Genomic DNA, 19,560 nt, shown 5'->3' on the forward strand with positions numbered 1-19,560 from the left:
GCCGAGCTGCAGAGCCGCCACCAGGTTACGGCCGTTGTCACACACGACCATGCCCGGTTGGAGGCTCAGCGGCGCAAGCCAGCGGTCGGTCTGCTGTGTCAGACCCTGCAGCAGTTCGTGGGCCGTGTGCCTCTTATCGCCTAAGCTGAGTAGTTTCAGCACGGCCTGCTGACGCTTGCCCACCGCTGTGCTGCCACACCGCGCGACACCGACTGCTGGCGACATGCTGCTGCTAACACATCTTGATTGTGAGACAGAGGAGGAGGAGGAGGAGGAGGGTGCTTTAGTGGAGGAAGCATACACCTCCGCAGATACCAGCACCGAGCTGGGGCCCGCAATTCTGGGGGTGGGTAGGACGTGAGCGGTCCCAGGCTCTGACTCTGTCCCAGCCTCCACTAAATTCACCCAATGTGCCGTCAGGGAGATGTAGTGGCCCTGCCCGCCTGTGCTTGTCCACGTGTCCGTAGTTAAGTGGACCGTGGCAGTAACCGCGTTGGTGAGGGCGCGCACAATGTTGCGGGAGACGTGGTCGTGCAGGGCTGGGACGGCACATCGGGAAAAGTAGTGGCGACTGGGAACTGAGTAGCGCGGGGCCGCCGCCTCCATGATACTTTTGAAGGACTCCGGTTCCACAACCCTATACGGCAGCATCTCAAGGCTGATGAATTTTGCGATGCGGACGGTTAACGTTTGAGCGTGCGGGTGCGTGGCGGCGTACTTGCGCTTGCGCTCGAACACTTGCGCAAGCGACGGCTGAACGGTGCGCTGAACTACACTGCTGGATGGGGCCGAGGACAGCGGAGATGAGGGTGTGGGTGCAGGCCATGAGGCGGTCGTGCCTGTGTCCTGAGAGGGGGGTTGCATCTCAGTGGCAGGTTGGGGCACAGGGGGAGAGGCAGGGGTGCAAACCGGAGGCGGTGAACGGCCTTTGTCCCACCTTGCGGGGTGCTTGGCCATCATATGTCTGCGCATGGTGGTGGTGGTGAGGCTGTTGGTGTTGGCTCCCCGGCTGAGCTTTGCGCGACAAAGGTTGCACACCACTGTTCGTCGGTCGTCAGGCGTCTCTGTGAAAAACTGCCAGACCTTAGAGCACCTCGGCCTCCGCAGGGTGGCATGGCGCGAGGGGGCGCTTTGGGAAACACTTGGTGGATTATTCGGTCTGGCCCTGCCTCTACCCCTGGCCCTGGACACCGCACTGCCTCTTGCAACCTGCCCTGCTGATGCCCTTGACTCCCCCTCTGAAGACCTGTCCTCCTGAGTAAGCGTTGCACACCAGGTGGGGTCAGTCACCTCATCGTCCTGCTGCTCTTCCTCCGAATCCTCTGTGCGCTGCTCCCTGGGACTTACTGCCCTTACTACTACCTCACTGCAAGACAACTGTGTCTGATCGTCATCGTCCTCCTGACCCACAGAAAGTTGTTGAGACAGTTGGCGGAAGTCCCCAGCCTCTTCCCCCGGACCCCGGGAACTTTCGAATGGTTGGGCATCAGTGACGATAAACTCCTCTGGTGGGAGAGGAACCGCTGCTGCCCAATCTAAGCAGGGGCCCGAGAACAGTTCCTGGGAGTGCTCCCGCTCCTGAGCAGGTGTTATTGTAGTGGAGTGAGGAGGCTGGGAGGAAGGAGGAGCAGCAGACAGAGGATTCGGATTGGCAGCAGTGGACGGCGCAGAACTGCGGGTAGACGATAGGTTGCTCGAAGCACTTTCTGCCATCCAGGACAGGACCTGCTCACACTGCTCATTTTCTAATAACCGTCTCCCGCGTGGACCCATTAATTGGGCGATGAATGTGGGGACGCCAGAAACGTGCCTCTCTCCTAATCGCGCAGCAGTCGGCTGCGACACACCTGGATCAGGAGCTTGGCCTGTGCCCACACCTTGACTTGGCCCTCCGCGTCCTCGGCCGCGTCCACGTCCTCTAGGCCTACCCCTACCCCTCAGCATGCTGTATTACCAGTGATTTGATTTCACAGGCAGGAAATAAATTGGCGCAAGACTGCAGGCCAAATATAATTTTTGCCCTTTTTGGAAAACGAAAGGCCCCACTGCCTCTAGTGAATGAATTATCTAAGTTTAATAACTGTGCTGTGTCCCTGCTTATGTGTCACAGAACGTGAGGGTAGCAGAGTTATTATAACTCTTGGAGAGCAGGTATTTTTTTCCCAATTAAGGAAAGCAAATGGCGAAGCCAGCAGTAAAGCGTAGCTGGGTGCGTATGATTTAGCACTGTTCTTCACGCAGCTCACACGTCTCCACCGCCCGTAAGGACGGACAGAGGCTGGACAAATAGATTTGTTTTCAGTTTTTTCCCACCAACAGGCAGCACTGCGTATATTCAATGAACATGAGAAGTTTAATAACTGTGCTGTGTCCCTGCTTATGTGTCACAGAACGTGAGGGTAGCAGAGTTATTATAACTCTGGCAGAGCAGGTATTTTTTTCCCAATTAAGGAAAGCAAATGGCGAAGCCAGCAGTAAAGCGTAGCTGGGTGCGTATGATTTAGCACTGTTCTTCACGCAGCTCACACGTCTCCACCGCCCGTAAGGACGGACAGAGGCTGGACAAATAGATTTGTTTTCAGTTTTTTCCCACCAACAGGCAGCACTGCGTATATTCAATGAACATGAGAAGTTTAATAACTGTGCTGTGTCCCTGCTTATGTGTCACAGAACGTGAGGGTAGCAGAGTTATTATAACTCTGGCAGAGCAGGTATTTTTTTCCCAATTAAGGAAAGCAAATGGCGAAGCCAGCAGTAAAGCGTAGCTGGGTGCGTCTGATTTAGCAATGTTGTTCACGCAGCTCACACGTCTCCACCGCCCGTAAGGACGGACAGAGGCTGGACAAATAGATTTGTTTTCAGTTTTTTCCCACCAACAGGCAGCACTGCGTATATTCAATGAACATGAGAAGTTTAATAACTGTGCTGTGTCCCTGCTTATGTGTCACAGAACGTGAGGGTAGCAGAGTTATTATAACTCTGGCAGAGCAGGTATTTTTTTCCCAATTAAGGAAAGCAAATGGCGAAGCCAGCAGTAAAGCGTAGCTGGGTGCATATGATTTAGCAATGTTTTTCACGCAGCTCACACGTGTCCACAGGCGTTAGGACGGACAGAGGCTGGACAAATAGATTTGTTTTCAGTTTTTTCCCACCAACAGGCAGCACTGCGTATATTCTATGAATAATAACTGTGTTGTGGCCCTGCCTATACAATTCTTTCCCTGCAGTATCAATGGAGGGTGGAATGCTCTGCAGAGGCGATTTTGAGAAGCCCAAAAAAAATGCAGCACAGCTAACAGCAGCCTGGACAGTACTGCACACGGATAAATATGGCCCTAGAAAGGACCGTTGAGGTTCTTGAAGGCTACACTCACTCCTAACACTCTCCCTGCCTATGCAGCACTTCTGTCCCTAATGCCAGGTGCAACGGTCTGCAGAGGCGATTTTGAGAAAAAAAAAATCCCACTGCTAACAGCAGCCAACACACAGCTATCAGTGGCCCTAATAAGGACCTTTGGGGGGTCTTGAAGCCTACACTAACTACCAATTCTTTCCCTACAGCAGCTCCGGTATAAACAGCACTGTCCCTCATCTAACTCACACCGCATCTGAGGCGAGCCGCGGGAGGGGCCGACTTTTATATTAGGCGAACACCTGATCTCGCCAGCCACTCACAGCAGGGGGGTGGTATAGGGCTTAAACGTTGCAGGGGGAAGTTGTAATGCCTTCCCTGTCTTTCAATTGGCCAGAAAAGCGCGCTAACGTCTCAGGGAAGGAAGTGAAAGTAACCAGAACACCGCATGGTGTTCGTTACGAATAACGAACATCCCGAACACCCTAATATTCGCACGAATATCAAGCTCGGACGAACGCGTTCGCTCATCTCTAGTGATAATATACTGCAGTACAGAAAGTACTACAGTGTATTATCTGAGTGATCATAAACTCACAGGTTCAAGTCCCCTACAGTGACATAAAATAAGGTTAAAAAATTGATAAAACATTTTTTTTAGTTTTGCACAGCTTTCTCTTTTCTTTCGACCGACTAAATCCACACTGAGCATGAGAATAGCTTCAGGCTGTACTGCAGAATACAAAGGATGGAATATTAATACTACATGGAGACTGCACAACTGATGCTTATGGAACATGAGAGGGGAAAAAAATCTATTTGTAGATGTTACTATGATTAAATTAGTTTATTTTCTAAACAAAAATCTTTTTATTTCACTTTTTATTTATAAAGGAAGAAGAGACCAATCCATTTAAGTTTTGATATAGATGGTTTGGACCCCAGTGTAGCACCAGCTACTGGAACACCTGTACCTGGAGGACTGACTTACAGAGAGGGCATGTACATAACAGAACAAATTTACAACACAGGTAAAATAATAGCTGCCCTCTTATTTGTTGCTCTATCTCTGGGAGTGTTTGATATATAAGGTCAAATGCTAGATCATTAGTCTCGAGCTGTTGCAAAACTACAGCTCCCAGCATGCCCTATCAGTTATGGCCCTGTTATGCTACACAATTATTGTGCAAACTGTTTGTTGGATCGAGTATGGCTTTACTAATTCAGCAGAAAAGCACAGAACATTGATATAAATATATGTCACTAATTCATTTTTTTCTATGTTCTGTGCATTTCTGTTATTAAACAGGCATTTATTAACATTAATCCTTAAGTGGACAACCCCTTAAAGGGGCTGTACCAAAATCAACTTATATCATCTATCCATACGATGCTTGGTAAAAGCGAAGACCCCCATGGATCCTGAAAATGGGGTCCTGTGTCCCCCTCTCCTCCTCACCTCAGACTCACTGCACCCCTGCAGTAAGGGGGAGATTAAATGTAGCAGCGGTCGCACATGTGCAGTGCAGCTCTATTCATTTCAAGAGTGCTGTCAGAAATAGCCAAGTACAAGCTCTCAGCTATTCCGGTTAGCCCCATTGAAGAGGAATGGAGTAGCATCACACATGCTCAACTGCTGCTCCATTCAATCTCCTCTGCACTGCAGAAAGTATAGTGAGCTTAAAGTAGAAGAGGATTTGGGGACATGGGACCCCTGTTCTCAGGATTGGTGGGAGTCGCAGCAACGAGACCCCTACTGATCAGACCTTTATCACTTGTCCTAGGATAGTTGATAAAAGTCAATTTTGGTACAGTCCCTTTAAACTCGAAACTTTATATATATATATATATATATATATATATATATATATATATATATATTTATTTATTTATTTATTTATTTTTTTTGTACAATTCAGGTTTGTTGTCTGCTGTGGACATGATGGAGGTCAACCCATCTCGTGGAGAAACAGAAAGGGAAGTTCAGCTGACTGTAAATACTGCTGTCAATATGATCCTATCCTGCTTTGGAAAGGCACGGGAAGGATTTCACGCATCATCGCTAAAGATTTAGCTCATATCTGGAAGATAGAGTGGTCTGAAACTTCCACATAATCCTTAATCTATTTCTGCTTGCAAATCAATTAGAAGTATCTATTAAAAGACACTGAGTGCATAGCAATAGAGTTTATCTGAAAGGTTGATGTAAAGCTATTAATAATGTGACTCATTTTAACATCATCTTGTCTTTTAATTTCATTTATCAAAATTGACTACATAAATTGGAAGGATGCATAATGCACGTCCACCTTCTGGCACCGTTTTACAGCTCACATATATTCTACATATTAAGTTGGGTAACTCTAAACACAATGAATTACTTATATTGTATGTAGCTTGAGTTAAAGAGCTTCTAGAGAATATCCCTGTAATAGAAAGTCTTATGGAGATACATTAGAGCACCATACACTTCTTTGGGTGCCTTATTGCAGCTCCATAGAACTTGCTCATGAGGTCTTGAAGCCAAGTTCACACACTTGTGGTTTATCAGCTGCAAAACATGCATAGAAAATCCACAATACAAAACCTCATTCACATGCAGCGCAATTATCTATTGCAGAATTTGGATTTGCAATGCAACCCGTAAAATCTGTCAAACATGCATGCTTTAGGGATTTTGGTGTGGATTTTAGATTAGCCTCTCATTAATATTTTTATGCCATCTGTAAACTAATGGTGGTTTCAGTGGATTATCGTTCCAAAAATCATTCAAATGAGCAAAAGTGAATGATTAGTCGGTCTAAACGCGGGTCAACGACTGAAGACAAACAAGAGGCGTTCACCTTTCATTTGCTGTTCATATTATGCAGGCATAAAAATCATCGTTGGCTGGTTCAGTTCAGTTCAGCAATTGTTCAGTCCCTTTCATTCACTTATACAGGGACTGAATGATTCTTAACAATTTTACTTTGAACACGCCAACGATGCATTTGCCTGTCTAAGGGTGACTACCCACTAGTGTTTGCGAATTGGCTGCGTTTTTTTTTCCAGGTGTCTATGGGGCTTTCTAATGTTAAAAACAGACCGCGGCACAAATCGCAATTTACCTTGAAATCACGATTTTGCGCGATCGCGATTTTAACATTACAAGTCCCATAGACACCTGGGAAAAAAACGCTGCGAATTTCGCAGTGAAAAAGAACTGTAGTGGGTAGTCACCCTTAACAGGCTGAAGGAGGACAAACAAGTTAAGGCCCATTTAGACAACGATTCTTGCTCAAAAATCGCTCAAAGCCGTCTTTTGAGCGAGAATTGTTGGGTTTAACTGCAGTTTTCGTTAACGAGTCGTTCATTGTTGTCTTTCAGCAAGGTGAAAAACAACGATGAGCCTTATCAGTGCCGCACGCTGAGTTCTCAGTGGTATTGTTGGATACCAGCTGAGCGCTCTGAGAAGACAACAGCGGTATGAAGAATATAGCGTTCCCGCTTGTCTTCTGCATACAGCGTGAGCTTTCACTTACACACACATGCAAAGTAAACGCTCAAAACTGTCACCCAAACTGCCGTTTGAGAGAATTTAGAGCAATCATCTTGCTGTCTAAATGCACGCAACGATTATCGCTCAAAAGATGTTTTTTGAGCGACTTTTGAGCAAGAATCGTTGTCTAAATGGGCCATTATCGGTGATGCCACTATCTCGTTCAAATGAGGACCAACTTGCCTAAAGAGGGCCCTTAGGGGGTTGTAGAATACATTACTGTACAGTGCCTAATAGTAGAGTTGACACTTCCCACAAAGCAAGCAACCACTGCAAGCTCTAAGCAGAAAGCAAGGAGTGCTGAGAGGAGTCAGCTCAGAGGTTTGCAGAAATGTGAATGCAGCTCAGCGCTAAGTGGTACAATACACAACGGAGTTGTTCAGCTTTGTAAGTAGAGAATTGTATATCTAAAATTGTTTTTAAAAGTGTTTAAGAGGCAAACTTGGACTGGTATTCTTAGCTTGCTTAAACCATAAACTATTTCCTGTCTATGTCTGTTTAAATGTTTCTTACTGTTTGTGTAAATAAATATATACTTTTAAAAATATTTCTGATGTAACGAGTTCTTATTTTCATCGGCAATGGTGTTTTACAGAAATCAAACAGATGAATGCACATAATACTGCTCTTTACATGTCAATTTTCATTGAAAATGTGATTATCAGCCAATATTATTTACAGCATTGCATTTGGTTGCAATTTGCTTACTGTGCACCGCCTGTTCATCAAATGGATTCTTGAAATCCTTTTTCGTCAAAGACTTCTTAACGCCAACAGAATGCCCTTTCATTGGATGTTGCTCCTCAAACACCCCATTCTAGGTATATTCTCGAAATCATTGCACAAGAAAAGCCCGCAAGGTTGAAGTCCGTAAAATGCTGCCCCACTAGTCTTAGGCCCAATGTCCACGGCTCGCGTGGATTTTAAATGTGGATATCTGCAGCAGATGCACTGTGAATCATCTTACAAATGATTTTTTAATGGATTGTTGGTAATCGCGCATTGTGTGTTTTCATCTCCCATAAAGATGAATGGAGCCACTTCCGCGATAAAATGGAGCACGCTGCGATTTTAGATCCACGTGGGACATCCACAAAGCACCTAAAAATCAAATCTGCATGGTTTAATTCAGTTGCGGATGCCCCATTGTTACCTAGGGGTGGCTAGAGCTACCGATCATCCGCACGGATTTAATAAATCAAATCCACACGTGGACATTGGGCCTTACACTCTTTATACATTAGACACATTGTTTGAAACGCTCCTGTTAATAAATTACTACCAAGATGTCTCATAGTAAAGTATGGTCATAGCACCTCATGAAAAATCACTTTAAATTACCTAAAATGATGTTTTTGTGCTGAAAAATCCCTTTAAAGTGCTGGCCACTGGGGGTCTTGATTCCTTTAAATATGCTGTCCACTGCCTGTTTTCAAGTTTGCATCTACAGAGACGCCAAGAAGGAACACAAGGAATGGCCATATTGGCCATAGAAATCTGTGGAAAGGCAAAAGTAAGAAGCTGCTGCAGTGAGAAATACTAACACAGGTGCTGCTGGAGCGAAGCGTTCACTGTGTTACAGCCACCAATATCACATCTATACTACTCATATAATGTACCACATGATGCTGTTATTTATGTGTATATGCTATGCAAGGTTAGGAAGAAAAATCTGCTGTTTTCTCATGCAGTCTGTAGAAGAAATCATAGCAGCAGTCTCCACCCACCAGCTCAGAGAAGACTGAAAAGAAGAGATAGTGCTTAGAGAGGGGGAAATGGTGAAACTGCAGGATAGAAGTCATATAATGGCCAGGAATAGTGTTATTCCCCATTAATGTGTAGGTGTGCTTTAAAAATTCCAAATACAGTGATGCTTGAAAGTTTGTGAACTCTTCAGAATTTTCCATAGTTCTGCTTCTATTTGATCTAAAACTACAGTTTTTTCATACAAGCCCTAAAAGTAGATAAAGAAACAAATCAAATAAGTCAAAATATTAGACTTGCTCATTTATGTGAGGAAATTGATCCAATATCATATGTCGGTGAATGGCATAACTACCGTGTTTCCCCGAAAATAAGACAGTGTCTAATATTAATTTTTGCTCCAAAAGATTTCACTTTTTTACATCTATAGCTGCCTGGACACTATTTAAATTGCCTTTTTTATTAACTGTAACTAGAGCTTAATTTTGGAGTAGGGCTTATATTTCAAGCATACGCAAAAAGCCTGAAAAATCATTCTGCATCCTCAAAAATCCTGAAAAATCATGCTTATTTTCAGGGTAGGTCTTATTTTCAGGGAAACAGGGTATGTAAACCTTTAGGATAGGCAGATAATTTGTAGGTTAAATTAGAGTCAACTGTTTCCAGTCATTGGAATGACAAACAGGTGTAAGTGGGCAACCTGCTTTATTTAAAGAACATCTTCATGTACATTTCTGGAAGCCTAGTCATGACACAAACAAAGGAGATTTTTAGAGGCCTCAGGAGAGTTGTTGATGGTCATCAAGCTGGAAAAGCTTTAAGGCCTCTTCCACACAGGCGACAGCGATATTGCCGCTATGTACACGCGATTTTGTAGCGTCGGTGATGTTTTCTTGAAAAAAAATGTAGGATCGCGTCGCTGCTGCCTGCAATTTTCTCGCATGAGAAAAAACATGCGGTTTTGTAGCGAGCAGGTGAATAGGACTTTTTAATGTTAAAATTGCATTGCATAGCATGAAAATCGCAAGTTTGTGTTATACAAAGTCGCGGCTGTATAAAGCAGGCTGTGATTTTGTAATCTCGCCATCTCTCACGCTACAAAGCATCACTTGTGTGGAAGAGCCCATAGAAAAGCATGGGCTCTACATACATGCGATTTCTCACACTCTCACAGTGCGAGAAAATCACGCAAGGAAATTGCCAGTGCAGAAGAGGCCTTTAAGGGCTTCTACCCGCTAGCATTTTTTTTTAACTCTGCGATATTGCTGCATTGTTTTAATGCAAATGTCAATAGGACTTTCTAATGTTAAAATTGCATCGCACAAAAATCGCAAAGCACAACCTTGCGATATTTTTGCGATGCAATTTCAACATTAGAAAGTCCTATTGACATATGCATTAAAAAGAATGCAGCAATATCGCAGAGTTAAAAAAGGCTGGTGGGTAGAAGCCCTAATTGTCATCTCGAAAGTGTTTGAACTCCATCAATCCACCGTTAGGTCACTTTAACACAGGTGAGAAAATTGTGCGAGATGTGTGTTGCGAGACGCATGCATATAAACCCAATTGTTTGAGTGTTGTCATATACATGAGCAAGTTTTTTCCTCATCGTGGTGTGTGGGAGTGGAAGGGAAATCATGGCAAGTCCTATATTTTTGCTTTCCTCAAAACACATCGCCCATTGTTGGCAATAGGACAGGAAAACACATCGCACAGTTTTTGATGTGCACAGGATTACGATGCAAGGCTTCTCATTTAAAAAAAAACAATGGGAAACGCTTGCTAATTCTCCAGGGTGACTAAAAGGATCGTTAGTTTATCTGAAGTGATGGGAGAAGTTTTTGATTTATAAAAAAAAAAGCGTCTCACATCCATGGGTCAATTGAACGTTTACGAGCACAATATAGGGCCGAATTTCATGGCCCAATATTGCACTCGGCCGTGTGTAGGTAGCCTTAGCCAGATGTGTAGAAATACCATTATTACCCGCCCCATGAGTGGTCGATCAACAAAGATCACACTGAGAGCAAGGCATATAATATTCTGCAAGATGAGAAAGGAACCCAAGGTAATCTATGAGTAAAGGCCTGTCTCTCAGTAGCTAAGGGTAATGAGTCCACCATACAATGGTGTATATGGCAGGATTGCAAGGAGAAAGCCGCTACTCACTTAAAAGAACGTAGATGCCCGTCTGTCAACTGGACAAGCCAGGAGACTATTGGAACAATGTTTTGTGGACAGATGAGACCAACATGGTGCTTAAATGAGAAGAGTTTTGTTTGCAGAAAAAAAGCTGCGTTACAGCATAAAACCCTCATACCATCTGTGAGACACTGGGAATAGTCTGAGTACGGATCTGTACTCAAAACCTACAGACCGCAATAATTTGCTGCACTACAGGGGCAATCATCCCCTGCCATAGTTAGATCTAGAGATGAGCGAGCACCAAAATGCTCGGGTGCTCGTTGCTCGAGTCGAACTTTCCGCGATGCTCGAGGGTTCGTTTCGAGTAACGAACCCCATTGAAGTCAATGGGCGACTCGAGCATTTTTGTATATCACCCATGCTCCGCTAAGGTTTTCATTGGTAAAAATCTGGAAAACACAAGAAAGTGATGGAAACGACACAGAAACGGATAGGGCAGGCGAGGGGCAACATGCTGGGCTGCATCTCAAGTTCCCAGGTCCCACTATTAAGCCACAATAGCGGCAAGAGTGGGCCCCCCCCCTAACAATTTTTACTTCGTACAAACCCTCATTAGCAAGGCACACCTTAGCTAACCACCACACTACCTCCAACTAAGCACAAGCACAGCCTGTGGGACACACCGCTGCCTCTTCTCCTGGGTTACATGCTGCCCAACACCCCCCCCCCCGCATGACCCTGCGTCCACAGCGCACACCAAAGTGTCCCTGCACAGCCTTCAGCTGCCCTCATGCCACACGCTGGCTGCATAGCCACACCACCCTCATGTCTATTTATAAGTGCGTCAGCCATGAGGAGGAACCGGAGGCACACACTGCAGAGGGTTGGCAGGGCCAGGTAGCGACCCTCTTTAAAAGGGGTGGGGCGATAGCCCACAATGCTGTACAGAAGCAATGAGAAATCCAATCCTGTACCACCTCTGTCAGGAGCTGCAAACATGGGCATAGCAATGGGGAATCCATGTGCCACACACTATTCATTCTGTCAAGGTGTCGCATAGCTCAATCGACACTGCAAGGGGAAAGCTGTCTGCGCTCTGCCCCCTACCCAAGTCAGTCAGTGTCTTTGTGCCAGACAGGTCAAACACCGCGATGGGAACTAAGTTTGCACCAACAGCATAGGTGGGTCCTAGGAAACCCAAGACATGAACCAAAAATTGATCTGAGCGGCCAAACATGGCAGACTTGCACCGCGCCCATGACATAGGCCTCGGCCCACAGCTTCAGCAATCCTAGGCAGGAAGCGGACTTTCACTACACCCAGGACATAGGCCTCTGCACAAACCCTCAGCAATCGTGGGCCTACAGCGGACTCCTATGCTAGCGTAGCTGTGCACGTCTCATTAGCGCTGTATTGCTCCTGAAGTTTGTCCCAATGCAGTGCCCCGGATAGTAGAGCTAATGTCAGATGAAATACAGGTGGGTTTCGGCCCACACTGCATGCCCCAGTCAGACTGGGGTTTTCTATAAGTAGTCACAGGCAGGTACAACTCCACAATGGGAATTCCACGTGCACCCACAGCATGGGTGGGTCCCAGGAAGCCACCGGCGGTACATCAATAAATCCCATTGCATTGCCCAGCACAGCTGAGGTAACGTCAGATTAAATGCAGGTGGGCTTCGGCCCACACTGCATACCCCAGTCTGACCGGGGTTTTTAATACATAGACACAGGCAGGAACAACTCCCCTATGTGAAGTCCCTGTGGACCCACAGCATGGGTGGCTCCCTGGAACCCACCAGCGGTACATAAATACATCCCATTGCAGTGCCCTGGACAGCAAAGCTAACGTCTGATTACATACAGGTGGGCTTCGGCCATGAATGTTTTTATTGTTGGAGGAGGAGGAGGGGGATGTTTTTGAGGCAGTACGTGTCGTGTCCCCGTGTCCGTGGTTATATGCACCTTACCAGTAACCGCGTTGGTTGGATAGTGGTCGCGACTGTAGACCTATTAGCGCGGTTTTATTTAGTTGGTTTTCGGAATGTGGCCAGGATTAAGTGGGCCGTGGTGGGGGGCTTTCTTATTGTGTCGTTTAAGGTGAAATTCTTGGACTGCCGCCAGACGGACCACTGCGAAAGCATTTGCCAAGAATGTTTTCTTTGTTGGAGGAGGAGGACGGGGATGTTTTTGAGGCAGTACTTGTCCTGTCCCCGTGTCCGTGGTTATATGCACCTTCCCAGTGACCGCGTCGCTGAAAAGTTGTCGCACCTGGGTACCTAGTAGCGCGGCCTCGCCACCATCATGTCTTTGGAAAGCCTCCGTTTCCACAACCCTGTAACATAGCAGTAGCAGCAGTATAGGCAGGCCCCAGTAACAGTTACGTAGAAGCAGTATGGGCAAAGCAGCAGATTCACATTTCCCTGGCAGCAGTGTAGGGAGAGCACAGCATTTGTAACATTTTAGTAGTAGCAGTATTGTCAGACTCCAGTAACAGTTACGTAGAAGCAGTATGGGCAAAGCAGCAGATTCACATTTCCCTGGCAGCAGTGTAGGGAGAGCACAGCATTTGTAACATTTCAGTAGTAGCAGTATAGTCAGACCCCAGTAACAGTTACGTAGAAGCAGTATGCACAAAGCAGCAGATTCACATTTCCCTGGCAGCAGTGTAGGGAGAGCACAGCATTTGTAACATTTCAGTAGTAGCAGTATAGTCAGACCCCAGTAACAGTTACGTAGAAGCAGTATGGGCAAAGCAGCAGATTCACATTTCCCTGGCAGCAGTGTAGGGAGAGCATAGTATTGGTAAGATTTCAGTAGTAGCAGTATAGACAGGCCCCAGTAACATTTACGTAGAAGCAGTATGGGCACAGCCCACTATTAGTTACATTTCTGTTATAGCAGTATAGACATGCCCCAGTAACATTTCCGTTGAAGCATTATGGGCAGAGCCCAGTATTAGTAGAATTACAGTAGTAACAGTATACACCAACCAAGGTAACATTTCAGGAGCAGAAGTATCGGCAGACCGAAGTAACATTTCTGTTGCTGAAGTATAGTCAGACCCCTGTAGCATTACTGTGGCAGAAGTATAGGTAGGCAGAACAGAGTTACATTTCTGTAGCAAAAGTGTAGGCCAACCCCAGACACAGTGGTGTACCATGAGTGCAGGCGAAGCCCATAAAAATTACTTGGATTACATTGTAGGTGAGGGCTCGAAAAATTGGTGTACCGACAGTACAAATGTACCCCAGAAAAATTGCCCATGCCCAACCCAGAGGGCAGGTGAAACCCATTAATCGCTTAGCGTACTGTGCCTTAATTTTTAACTAGGTCTGGAGGCAGCCCAGTCAAAATAAAAATTGGTCCAGGTTGAAGTTTCAATGCTTTAATGAGAATTGAAACAGATAAATATTATTTAGAAAAGTTATATGAGCCTTTTGGCCCACAGAAAAATTGCCCGTTTGCGGTGATTACGAGAGGTTTCAGGAGGAGGAGGCGGAGGAGGAGGGCGAATATCATACACAGATTGACAAAGGTCTTTAGGTAGCGCTGCTGTCCGCTGGTGGAGAAGAGAAGTCTGCGGAAATCCAGGCTTTGTTCATCTTTAGGAGTGTAAGCCTGTCGGCACTTTCAGTTGACAGGCGGGTACACTTGTCCGTGATGATTCCCCCAGCTGCACTAAACACCCTCTCTGACAAGACGCTAGCCGCAGGGCAAGCCAACACCTCCAGGGCATACAGTGCGAGTTCGGGCCACGTGTCCAGCTTTGACACCCAGTAGTTGTACGGAGCAGAGGCGTCACGGAGGCCGGTGGTACGATCGGCTACGTACTCCCTCACCATCTTCTTACAGTGCTCCCTCCGACTCAGCCTGGACTGGGGGCATATTACCACTTTCAGCCGCAGTTCTCCGGCGCGGCCGATTCAGCCAATCAGCTGGCAGCATGTTCAGCGCAGGCAGGGGAACACTCTCCAAGGCCTTTGCCAGCTTTATGACTCCCCAGCAAGACTGTCTCACACCTCCCCAGTCCGCATATTACCACTTTCAGCCGCAGTTCCCCGACGCGGCCGATTCAGCCAATCAGCTGGCTGGAATCGGCACCACGTGACTTAGCATTGTGCCCGCGCATTGCCGTGCACGATGAGCTGTGCCCGCGCGTCACGTGAGCTGTGACGTCACCGAGCCTTGCATTTGCCCGCGGATTCTGACCACTCTTCATCTACAGAGGAAGCAAGCTGATGGTTGGAGCCTTTTTCCCAATTTACAAGATGGGAGAGTAAGATTTGTGTGGTGAGTACCCACCTGAGATTTGCGCGCTGTGCGCTACGTGTGGAGACGCAGTCACCTGAGATTTGCGCGCTACGTGTGGAGACACGGCCACCTGAGATTTGCGCGCTACGTGTGGAGACGCGGTCACCTGAGATTTGTGCGCCGTGTGCTACGTGTGGAGATGTGGTCACCGGAGATTTGCGCGCTGTGCGCTATGTGTGGAGACGCGGTCACCTGAGATTTGCGCGCTGTGCGCTACGTGTGGAGACGCGATCACCTGAGATTTGCGCGCTGTGTGCTACGTGTGGAGATGCGGTCACCGGAGATTTGCGCGCTGTGCGCTACGTGTGGAGACGCGGTCACCTGAGATTTGCGCGCTGTGCGCTACGTGTGGAGACGCGGTCACCTGAGATTTGCGTGCTGTGTGCTACGTGTGGAGACGCGGTCACCTGAGATTTGTGCGCTGTGCGGTTCGTGTGTAGACGCGGTCACCTGAGATTTGTGCGCTACGTGTGGAGACGCGGTCACCCGAGATTTGTGTGCCTTATTGCAAAATTACATGTGGAGAGGATCCTGACGTTTGGACGCGTTTCGAGAAGAATTTTGCTTCGCTCGGACACCATCTGACATCACTCAGCGAGGTAAGCTACTGCATCTGCCAAAATTTTCATCGCGTGCATCTGCTGATGTGTGCATATTTGGCGCATATTTGCAGGTTTTCGCTTGCATCTGCTGATATGCGCATATTTGCAGGTTTTCTCCTGCATCACCTGATATGTGCATATTTGCAGGTTTTTGCTTGCATGTGGTGATGTGCTCTCCGTTTTCCACAGGACGACTGTTGTGGAGAGGAACCTGACATTTGGCTGCGTTTTGTACAACGTACGGAACCGGAGATTGGCGTTTTAGGTGCTGATCTCACATTTGCCCCCCCCCCCCCCGCCTTTTGGAGAGGACGACTGTTCTGGAGAGGAATTTCGCTTCGCTAGGACACCACCTGACGTCACTCGGCGAGGTAAGCTGCTGCATCTGCCAAATTTTTCATTGCTTGCATCTACTCATATGTGCCTACATGTATGCATGTATGTATGCGTGCATATATGTATGCATGTATGTATGCGTGCATATATGTATGCATGTATGTGTGCGTGTATGTATGCGTGCGTGTATGTATGCGTGCGTGCGTGTATGTATGTGTGCGTGCGTGCGTGCCTGTATGTATGCGTGTGTGCCTGTACGTATGCGTGCGTGTGTGTATGTATGTATGCGTGCGTGTATGTATGTATGTATGCGTGCGTGCCTGTATGTATGCGTGCGTGCCTGTATGTATGTGTGCGTGTATGTATGTGTGCGTGCGTGTATGTATGTGCGTGTATGTATGTGTGCGTGCGTGTATGCGTGCGTGCGTGTATGCGTGCGTGCGTGTATGCATGCGTGCGTGCGTGTATGTGTGCGTGCGTGTATGTATGCGTGCGTGTATGTATGCGTGCGTGTATGTATGTATGCGTGCATACGTGTATGCATGTATGCGTGCATACGTGCGTGCATACATATATGCGTGCATACGTGCGTGCATGTGTGCGTGCATACGTGCGTGCATGTGTGCGTGCATACGTGCGTGCATGTATACATGCATACGTGCGTGCATGTATGCGTGCGTGTGTGTATGTGTGTGTGCATGCGTATGTATGTATGTGTGTATGCGTGCGTGCATGCATGTATGTAGGCACGCATGTGTGCGTGCATGTATGCATGCATGTGTGCATGTGTGCGTGCATGCATGCGTGTGTGCGTGCATGTATGCATGCGTGTGTGCGTGCGTGTATGCGTGCATGCATACGTGCGTGTATGTATGTATGTATGTATAATTCTTCTGACCTGGTTGGGGGAGTAGTGGTCATTGTAAGTGGGTTGAGAGGATCTAGGAATCAGTAATACTGGTGGGATGTGACTGTTAACCTGCTGATTTCTCGTCATTTCCTGCAGATCTGACGTCCTTGAGAACGGGAAGGCTGGCAGACAGTGAAGAGACCCTCGACGTTCAGCAATCTTGAAACCCTTCGTTTTATGAACTGTTTTTTTCCAGTGACTCCCTTTTTTTTTTATACGCTTTTTCTTTAAAAGAATTATGACGGAGGATCCAGAAAAACTGCGCAATATATTTTACTGCGATGCAGTAAACAGAAAAGACCCATGAACACAGCGGCCTTTTGTCTATATCACGGAATGAACCTTGGTGTAACATCCACACTAGCAATAAATTATAAAATCTGAATTGGGTGGAGTCTGTCTGGTTTTAACTATATGTTGCAGTTGGCGGTGTGCCCTGTCCTGCTCCTGATGCAGTTGGCGGTGTGCCCTGTCCTGCTCCTGATGCAGTTGGCGGTGTGCCCTGTCCTGCTCCTGATGCAGTTGGCGGTGTCTGTTATGTGGCATGTGTATGACTCCTGTTCTGTGGTGTGGCTCCTCGGATCTGCTAGGGCCCAGTTCTTAAGATCGCTGGGCCGCCCTCTTACTCGGCTGATGTCCCCGCTTAGGTAGGGCCACTGTCATCCTCCCTGTAGCACAGGCTTGGTTGCCTGGATTCTGTGTGACTCTCCTGTGTTCCCTGTGTGCGTGTATACTACTAGACTACCACTCCTTTGGTCACGATCGTGTGGGCCCTCTGCTTTATCTGCTCACACGATTGTAACAGTCTGTTCAGAAAGCCACTGACTACTCCTTTCTTTTTGGGCCCAGTTGTGCATACAGACATAACATTAGGGCCACAATGTGTATACTTGTGAACACGAGACAAAACAGGGGTATCCATTTCGGAGGTTCAATCCTCCTTTTGATGCGCAATATAGAAAAAAAAAAGGTCTTGAAAAGGACATGTTTTCTAAACATTAAATATTATTTGGTCTCCTAAATTGCATTACTTCCTAAAAATAAATGTGGGGTCAAAATACTCCTGACCCTCTCAGCGAATACATTAAGGGGTGCAGTTTTTAAAATGTGGTAATTTGTAAGGGTATCTATCATTATGACTAAGGATGAGCGAGTACACTCGCTAAGGCACTACTCGTTCAAGTAATGTGCCTTAAACGAGTATCTCCCTGCTCGTCCTTAAAGATTCGGGGGCCGCCGCGGGGGAGAGCGGGGAGGAACGGAGGGGAGATCTCTCTCTCCCCTGCGACTCACCTGTCAGCTGCAGCGGTCCCCGAATCTTTATGGACGAGCAGGGAGATACTCGTCTAAGGCACATTACTTGAACGAGTAGTGCCTTAGCGAGTATACTCGCTCATCCTTAATTATGACACCTAGCAGCCTTTGCAAACTTGGATTGGTGTAGCAAAACTAAGTGTTCCTCAAAATTCTGAAAAGTAATGTTAAATTTGTACGTCTCCTAAATGGAAAAAATAAATGTACAAAAGTTTTAAACCGTGCATCCAGAATAAAGTGAACAGATGGAAATCTATATGTTAGCAAAGATTTGTACAGTATGTTTGCACTTATTTTATATATGACATTTGACAATGTGAAAAAATGAAAATTCAAAATTGTGCAAAGTAGCAATTTTAATAAATATACACAACTTTTAACAGTCCTTTTTTACTACCTAACAGAAGTACAACAAGGGGAAGAAAAAAATGTCACAGTCACTTGGATATGCAAAACCTTTACGGACTTATATGTCAAGTGACACATGTAAAGTTCCAAATTTTCGGTCTGTCACTAAGGCGCAAACAGGCTTGTTCTCTAAGGGGATAAATAGCTTAGTGTATAAACTTTGAACTGACTAACGAGGGACAGTGAGCAGCATCACATGCAACCTGACAATCTTCATCATACTGCTCCATCAGATCCTGATGATGTATTTCCATAGCAGGTGATGGGCCATTTCCAGCTTTTAAGCGTCCTCCTAAGCCAACATCTGGGAACTTCTGGCTCTCTGGTGATTCAACTCTGTGGTTGCGAGCACCGGAAACCATAGGCGTAGCGTCAGGGGGTGCTGGGGTCGCCATGGCGACCCGGCCCATGAGCTCAGGGGGCCCCGGAGCCGCCCTCCACCATACCCACATGCACATTCAGTGCATTAATGGCTGACCGTTCTTTCCCCCGCATGATGCGGCAGTCAGAACAGCCAGCCTGAGAGGAAAAGCAGGGAGGCACATACATGGGCCGGCAGGGGAGGAGGGAGGAGGTCACATGGGACGGCAGGGGAGGAAGTCACATGAGACGGCATGGCACAGGGATCATGTGCTGCCCCCCTGCTTCCTGCTGAACGGGAAGCTTCTGAGTTTACCTCTCCTGCTGCTGCTGTCACATGGAGGAGAAGTGGACCGAGCCCTGGGGTAAGTGTGTGTGTGTGTATATCTGTGAGTGTGTGTATATCTGTGTGTGTGTGTGTGTGTGTATATATCTGTGTGTGTGTATATCTGTGTGTGTGTGTATATCTGTGTGTGTGTGTTTTTGTCTGTGTGTGTGTGTATATCTGTGTGTGTGTGTGTATATCTGTGTGTGTGTGTGTGTGTATATCTGTGTGTGTGTGTATATATCTGTGTGT

General features: G+C 46.8%; 1 protein-coding gene across 1 annotated transcript in view; it reads left to right on the forward strand.

Annotated features, from left to right (window-relative positions):
- Positions 1-7,437, forward strand: part of ARG1 (arginase 1) — a 28,376-nt gene extending 20,939 nt beyond the window's left edge. Inside the window, exons 7-8 of the mRNA XM_066605560.1 lie at positions 4,247-4,383; positions 5,272-7,437. Coding sequence (XP_066461657.1) covers positions 4,247-4,383; positions 5,272-5,426 — 292 coding nt within the window. The 3' untranslated portion in view covers positions 5,427-7,437. The remainder of the gene's footprint in view (positions 1-4,246; positions 4,384-5,271) is intronic.
- Positions 7,438-19,560: the final 12,123 nt, after the last annotated feature.

This window comes from Eleutherodactylus coqui, chromosome 1 (genome assembly GCF_035609145.1).
Source record: "Eleutherodactylus coqui strain aEleCoq1 chromosome 1, aEleCoq1.hap1, whole genome shotgun sequence".
Classification (NCBI taxonomy): Eukaryota; Metazoa; Chordata; class Amphibia; order Anura; family Eleutherodactylidae; genus Eleutherodactylus; species Eleutherodactylus coqui.